The sequence below is a fragment of the Oratosquilla oratoria genome, chromosome 38 (genome assembly GCF_046742065.1).
Source record: "Oratosquilla oratoria isolate Oo_2021 chromosome 38, ASM4674206v1, whole genome shotgun sequence".
Classification (NCBI taxonomy): Eukaryota; Metazoa; Arthropoda; class Malacostraca; order Stomatopoda; family Squillidae; genus Oratosquilla; species Oratosquilla oratoria.
Window position 1 is genome coordinate 23,885,178 of NC_134814.1, and position 8,452 is coordinate 23,893,629.

Sequence of the window (8,452 nt, forward strand, 5' to 3'; positions counted from 1 at the left end):
GTATGTATTAATTACTTCTGGGATTCTTGCATCATTATATATACAAAAGGACATGAAGTAGAAAAATATTCATCTTACTATGTCGCCATCAACACATTAAAGGTAATCCCTTGACCTCGCAATTTGCGGAGGTACTCACTCGGGATGAGGAATCTTCTATTCAGGCGATTTTACGCGCTGCTATAGACTACACGCAAAAACATAATTTACACATAAAGACCGAATATTCCGGCGACGGATATTCGGCCTGTACGAAGGATTACAAAGGATCACAAAGGAGGAGCATGCCGACAGGAGATCTATTGGCCCATAACTAGGTCAGAAAAAAAAAAAAAAAAAAAAAAAAAAAAAAAAAAAAAAATATATATATATAATATATTTATATATATTATATATATACATATATATATATATATATATACACACACACACACACACACACACACACACTTCAGCGAATGGACGGCTTGGATGACGTTCTGAAGAAAACTGAAGTCTGTGGATCCCAACGCAAAGAGAAGTGCCTAGTGTTTTTACAGGGTGGGGGGGGGAATTGCTCGTGGAGTAGTGGGAAAGTAGGGAAAGAGGAAAAGGGGAGGGATTACTGAGGGAAATGGAAGGAAATGAGGAGGGAGTAGACTTGGCCCAGACAGACAAGCGAAAGGTAAACAAAAGATTGAGTGAGGATGAAATGTCTAATAAAAATGTAAAGATTAGAAGTATAGAGAGGAGCAATACAGTAGAAAGTGACGAGAATATGTTCCAGGGATTTAAAGAGGGTGGGGGGGACACAACCCCCCCCCCCCCGACTGATAAGACTAGAGGAGAGAGTTGATAAGGTGATCGAGGACTTGGAACGTAAGTTAGGTAATGTTGACTCCATTTTCCATAGAATTGAAAGGTTGGAACAACTAGAGAAGGCTAACAGAAACTTAACTGAAGAAATATAGGACCTAAAAAGACAGTTAGGAAATGTAAAGGAGGAGAATGAGAAATTGAAGAAGAATAGTAATGAAAACAGAGAGAAAATAGCTACAGAAGCTAAAAATTGGAGAACAACCCAAGAAGGGAATAAGGTTTCATTCACTGACATAGTCAAACAGCAATTGAAAGAACATAATGAAGACTCAGTTATTAAAGTGATGAGACAGAAGGAGAATATAGTAAGAGAATTAGCTGACAAAAAGAAATGTATAATTATATTAGGAATGGAAGAGAAACATAACCCAGATAGAACCGCAAGAATCAAGGAGGAAAATGAAAGAGTAAGCAGTTTATTAAAATTAGTCCAGGAAGATGAACCAGAAATTATAAAGGAAATTGAGGAAAAATTCAGACTCGGAAAATATAGTACAGATAAGACCAGACCAATTAAGATTAAATTCAGGTCACAAACAACGGCAGAGAAAATTCTATCCAAGACAGGGAAACTAGCAACAAATGATCAATATAAAAAGGTATGGATAAAAAGAGAAATGAATAAGGAGGAAAGAGAGGCAGAAAAGCAGAAAAGAATTGAAGCTAAGGCAAAAAACGAGGAAAGAACGGAGTCAGAGAAAGAGAGATTCTATTGGAGAGTAGTGAACATGAAAATAAAGCAGTTCGACATACTAAAGAAAAACATAAGGGAAACAGAGAACACAATGGAAGTGGCAGAAAACTAAGAGTGTCTTACACAAATATAGATGGATTGATAACAGGATTGAATGAACTGAATGATTATTTGAAAGAAAAAGAACCGGACATAATGGGAATTGTAGAAACAAAATTAAAAGGCCCACTACCACCCAACAGTGTAGGACATGATACATACAATTATTGGATTAGAAACAGAGAGAAAAAACAAGGGGGTGGAGTTATGTTCCTGACTAAGAAGGATATAAACGTGAAAGGTGTCATATATGGAAAGAATACAGTAGAGATGATTATGATAGAAGTGGAAGACCGAGATAAGAAGAGCAGAAAATTTGTGATCAATTATGTGCCTCCGAAAACAGCCTCATGGGAGGAGAGTGAACATAAAAGTATGTTAGAGGACACAAAGATAGCATTAACTAAAATAATGGAAGACGGAGGAAGAATAGTTATGATGGGCGACTTTAATTGCAAAGAAATCTGCTGGGAAGAAATGACAGTAAAGAGTGGTGATGACTCATGGGGAAATGCTCTACTTGAGATGATTACTGACCATTCAATGACACAATGGATACAAGAGAACACTAGGTATAGAAATGAAGAAGAACCATCGAGGCTAGACTTAATAATTACATCTGAACCTAGAATAGTGGACAAGATTGAATATAAAACACCAATAGGTAAAAGTGACCACATATTGATTGAACTGGAACTTAATGAAGAAAAATATATGAAAAGAAATGAACAATATAGAAAAGGAAGAATGATGTATGAAAAAACAAACTTTGATAAAATAAGAGAATTCTTCCAACAAGAAAACTGGGAAGAAATATACAAAGAAGAAACATCAGTGGAAGAGAAATGGAATATTTTGACAAAAATTTACAAAAAAGGAGTGGAAAAGTATGTCCCAAGACAAAAACAAGAAAAAGAATATGTAAAATGCTGGTACAACAAAAGTTGTAGGGAGTTAAAAGACAAAAGAGACAAAGCCTGGACCAGATGGAAAAAAGACAGAAGACCTGAAAAATGGAAAATATATACTGGTTATAGAAATGAATATGTACAAAAGTGCAGAGAGGAAAAAAGAAAATATGAAAAAGATGTTATAGAAAAGTGTAAAGATCAACCAAAACTATTCTACAGATTTGTAAACAATAAACTGAAAAACAAACAAGACTTGGAGAAATTAAGACAAGGAGGAGTTGAATACACTGAGAAAATGGAAATGGCAGAAATTATGAACAAACATTTTAAATCAGTGTTTACAAGGGAAAATATACAACCTGAAGAGATTGAGTGGAAGGAAAAAGTCCCCCCTATGGAAGAAATAGAAGTAACAAAGAATGAAATATTGACACACTTGGGTAATTTTGATGTCAGAAAATCGCATGGGCCAGATGAAATAGCAAACTGGATTCTGAAAGAATGCAGGAATGAACTGGCAGACAAAATACATAGCATAATAAGCAGTTCCTTAAAAGAAGGAAAAGTTCCAGAAGATTGGAAAAAAGCAAATATAGTACCTATATATAAAGGAGGAAATAAAGAAGAACCTACCAACTATAGACCAGTCTCTCTAACAAGTACAATAGCAAAAATATGTGAAAGAATTATCAAAAGTAGATGGGTAAAATACTTGGAAAAAAACAACGTACTAAATCCAAGGCAATTTGGATTCAGACAAGGACGATCATGCGTCACCAATTTAATATGTTTCTATTCAAGGCTAATAGATATAATACAAGAAAGAGATGGATGGGCTGATTGTGCATTTCTAGACCTAAAAAAAACTTTTGACAAAGTACCACATAAGAAGTTGCTTAAGAAATTAGAATATGAAGGAGGTATACAAGGTAAATTGCTAAATTGGATGGAAGACTTTTTGCAAGAAAGAAAAATGAGAGTAGTGATAAGAGATCAGCACTCAAAATGGAATGAAGTAATAAGCGGTGTCCCGCAGGGAACAGTTCTGGCCCCAATAATGTTTGCTATATATATTAATGATATGGATGAAGGAATTGAAAGCTATATGAGCTTCTTTGCAGATGATGCAAAATTACTGAAAAGAGTGAAAACTGAAGGAGATTGTGAATCACTACAGAGAGATCTAAATAAAGTACAAGAATGGAGTAGGAAGTGGGAGATGGAGTTCAATACAAAAAAGTGTAGTATAATGGAATTTGGAAAAAGCAAAAACAGAATAACAGGATCATATAATTTGGGAGAAGAAGGAATAAAAAAAGTAGAAAATGAGAAGGACCTGGGAGTCATTGTTATGAATAATATGTCACCTGAGAAACATATAAATAAGATTTTTGGAGAAACTTATAATTTAATAAGAACAATCAAAGTGGCATTTACATACCTGGATGAAGAAATGGTGAGGAAAATCCTAATCACCCTGATAAGACCAAGATTGGAATATGCAGCAACGATATGGTCACCAAGTACAAAAAATGTATAAAAAAACTTGAAAGAATACAAAGAGCAATTACAAAATTGGCACCAACACTCTCAAAACTATCATATGAAGAGAGACTACAAAAACTTAAACTACAGACACTAGAGCAAAGAAGAGAGAGAGGAGATTTGATAGCTATTTACAGAATCATGAAAGGCATAGAAATTACTGATAGAGAGAATCTGATAAAATGGGATGACAGAAATACAAGAGGACACGGAAAGAAAATAAAAAAAGACAGCTATAGAAGAGATTTGAAAAAGAACAGCTTTCCTCACAGAGCAATAGACAGTTGGAACAAGTTAGATGGGAAAGTGGTGTGTGCAAAAACAATACATGAATTTAAAAATAGTTTAGATAAAATGAGATATGAAGACGGGACCCCACGAGCATAGCTCCCCTTCCCGTAAAATACAACTAGGTAAATACAACTAGGTAAATACACATATATATATATATATATAATGATAAATGAATAAATAAATAATTATAATAATATAGATAATTATAAATAAAATAAGATCTCTGTGAGGGGTACTATCCTAGTCTTCCGGTAGGGTGGAGTTTGTGACGTTAAACCATATAAATAGAATAAGTAGATAAAAAGGTAAAGTTAAATAAATAAACATTATACTGTGTCACGAACGACATCAATCAATCACCCCTTACACCACCAATCCATTCCAACTCCACGCCTCACAAGCATACAGATTTTTTCCTCTCCTCGTTCTTCGCGAGAGACAGATCCCCTCGAGAGGAAGAGATGTAACTTCTCCACAGGGCTGAGGGACAAAGAGACACGTGGGAACGGAACAGTGGGCGTTGTATCCAAAAGAAGTGGCGTTCTTATTGCACTCATTGTCGGAAATTGGGCCAGCCTTGCCATGCATGTGGCTACCCAGGTCACGCGGGAGACGAAGGTCGCTGAGGGCCTACTGCCCGTGACAGCCAGTCAAGAAACTTCTCGAGCCCGGGGGAAGGCCCGTCCCAAGATGACTGCCGAGAAGCATGTGGAAATTGTTCACGTAAAACTTTTCCAGCGCTCATAGTGCTGTTGGCAGGTTGGCCATGGTGGTAGTTCAGTTGGGTCACAAGAAGAAATGTCACCCCGGAACGCCCACATAAAGAATCGTCACCCCATGAGATCCCACCTGAAGAATTGTCACCCCAGTACGCCGAATATCAACGGTGGAATAAAGGTTAGGTTAGGTTGAATGAGGGTTATGCTTATTGTCATCAACTTATACAACCGAAGAATCGTAAACCCAGCATGGCCCACATGAAGAATTGTCACCCTAGGATAGCCCACATGAAGAATGGTCAACCTAGCATTGCCCACATGAAGAATGGTCACCCTAGCATAGACCACATGAAGAATTGTCACCCTAGCATAGCCCACATGAAAGAATTGTCACCCTAGCATAGTCCACATGAAGAATTGTCACCCTGTCGATGTCTGGAGTGACGATTCATGTGATCCGTTAAGCTATTTGGGACGAACGCCACCCAGTCAGTGTTTTCCTAGACACTGGTGGCAGCGGTATCTCTAATTCATAAGAGAGCCCTGCCCGCTAACGCGGAGGATTTACTAGTGGGCAGAACTAGAATCATAGCAGCAGATGGTTCGGAGATGCCTAACCTTGGTAAAATTTACTGTGAGGGTTGGTCTAGCGTGTTTCCAGTATACATACATCCTTTGTCATCCCAGTCGAGGGTCTTCCTGCTAAACTGATATTAGGGGTTGGTTTCTTGCCAGCGCATAGGGTTAGTTTAGCATTCCTTCCTTTAATATTCAAAGTTTACGGCAAGGATATTGCAGTAATCCTTGCAGGGACGAGTACTTCAGCAAGATCCATGTTCACTAGGTTTGAGGAGAGACAGAGTCATCAGGGAGTAAGAGAGGTAGCCACGTTCCCAGCCAAAAGCATCGAGGCTGCAAGGGTACCAGGTTTCTCTGGTGGAACACTGGGATTGGCCTTCGAGAGAGAAGACAAGCTGACTCTTGCAGGTCAGGTAATCTCGGCCCTGTTCACGGCAGGGACATACGCTAAGGGTCCCAGCCTGCTCGGCCAGGGAGTATTGGAAGTGCACAAAACAGAAAAAGGAAAGGCCTGGTGCAAAGTACCCTTTCTGAACATGGGATCTGATGCCCTTGAGATCCAGAAAGACCACGTGGTTGGGAACTTACACTCCTAGGGGAGATCACATTGGTAGACGGCAGAATAGATTTATCAGTGTGAACGGTGCAGGCGACCGAGAAAGTGGATATACTCGTAGTAAGAAGGGATAAACTAAGACGGGAAGTAAGGAATTTCGTCCCCGTCCCAAATAGCAAGGAAACTTTATACATACATACATACATGCATACATACATACATGATGTTATTACCCATTATCATTGTGTCATTTATCTACATGGGATCCTCTTGGCAGCTCTGAGCTTACAACACAAACAGCGATGTTTTTCTTTATATTCTTCACAAGTGATTTTGTTCAACAAAAGTAAGTTCTACTATATAAGCCAAAGATAATTGGTGTGCTCTTTCATATTTCATTGGATGCTGGCGGATGATTTTATTCAGCTGAGGGAAAGATCTTTAAAGATCTAAAGTCGCTGTGGGCTAGATTGAGCGACGTTTCGTTGCCGACAATTGATGGCAACCTGTTTTTTTTTTTTATCTGAACCTTTTTTATTTCAAGGTAAAGATTGTAGGAGCAATATTGAATGGTTCGAGAGAGTTTTTAGTCTCCTTTGGGCAATGAGAGGTTATTAGAGGCTGAGTGTTCAGCCAGTTGGAAGGGCTCGAAGAGTGCGCCATCTGATGAGACGCTGGGAAGGGTCTACCGCAAGAAGAGCTCTCAGAATCTCTTGCAAAGATTCGCTCAGGCGGTTCCAGACCTTGAAATCGTTGATGATGTCGTCTTGGTTGACCCAAATGTTGTAGAATCGGTTGTGGAGGTCGGGACTCTCCCAGGGCTCGTCTCCGTTGATGATTGTGAAAAGGGTCACGCCGCAGGACCACAAATCCACCGGAGGGCCCAAGTATTTAGAGGACTCGATTACTTCGGGGGCCATGTACGCCCTTGTCCCCACATATCCTTTGAGAAGGACTTCTTTGTTCTTGACGACGTAGATGGCAGCTAGACCGAGGTCGGCAACCTTGAGGACCTTTTCCTCCGTCAGAAGGAGGTTGTCCGGTTTAAGGTCTCGGTGCACGATTCCTCTGGAGTGCAGATGCTCGACTGCCTCCATGAGCTGGCCGAAGAGTCTAAGGGCTTCCTCTTCATTGATGTACCCGATGACGTCTGAGACAGTCCCTCCTGCACAGTACTCCAAACACAAGACAACTTTCGTCAGCGTCCTCTGGAAGCAGATGAGCTGGACGACGTTGCTGTGTTGGATCTGGCAGTGGACGTACTCCTCGCGAAGGTCCGTCTACTGGAAGAGCCGAGGAACAGACTTATGTGCGACGAGTTCCTCCGAAGTCTCGTTCTTCGTCAGGACGACCTTCCCGAACGATCCTCTTCCGAGAAGTCTGACCTTGCACCAGTCCGAGGAATGCAGGTAGGTCTCGGCCTTCTTCATGTTTTCCTGCAAACTTTCCTTCTTCGGGACTCTGGTGACGAGGTACTTGAAGACTTCGTGATCGTCGGTTCTTTCGTTGGAGGATCCTTCTTTGTTTCCTTTGTTGTCGCGGTGTTTCTTTCCTCTTCTCGAAATCCACACTCGAAGTCGCTCGAAACACAAATTCAAGAATGCCATTGTTAAAAATCCCACAATTTTGTCAAATATCTCTAGCAGCCGTGGAGCACATATTTTTTCGAAAAGGTCTAATGCAGATTATATTATGAACTTTGTATGAATAGCGAAAAGGGAGCCATGTTGAAATAATCTTGATACATTTTCTTAAATATGAAAAGTGATACATTCCTTTAATAAGCTCATATATAGATATACATTCTCTTTGAAAATCATATGAATTATAAAACAGTAGTGAAATTGAAATACTTTGTCAATAAAGATCACGGCCTCAATAAGGTCATAAGCAACTTTTCACTCCCCCTTACTCTTTCTTTTTCTTTGAGTTTGTTTTTGTGTTTGTACATCTATGATAAATATATACACATCTATATGCACACACAAACACACACACACACACACACACACACACACACACACACACACACACACACACACACACACACACACACACACACACACACACACACACACACACACACACACACACACAACAGAAATACAAGAGGACACGGAAAGAAAATAAAAAAAAAAGACAGCTATAGAAGAGATTTGAAAAAGAACAGCTTTCCTCACAGAGTAATAGACAATTG

The 8,452-nt window shown here is 39.4% G+C and overlaps 1 protein-coding gene across 1 annotated transcript; it reads right to left on the reverse strand.

The window, feature by feature from the left end:
• Positions 1–6,884: 6,884 nt before the first annotated feature.
• On the reverse strand, positions 6,885–7,862 carry LOC143019821 (serine/threonine-protein kinase Chk1-like). Its single transcript, XM_076175803.1, has 2 exons — positions 7,641–7,862; positions 6,885–7,535 (listed from the first exon to the last, which is right to left on the reverse strand). The coding sequence occupies exons 1-2, from the start codon at positions 7,860–7,862 to the stop codon at positions 6,885–6,887; spliced, it is 873 nt and encodes a 290-aa protein (XP_076031918.1).
• Positions 7,863–8,452: the final 590 nt, after the last annotated feature.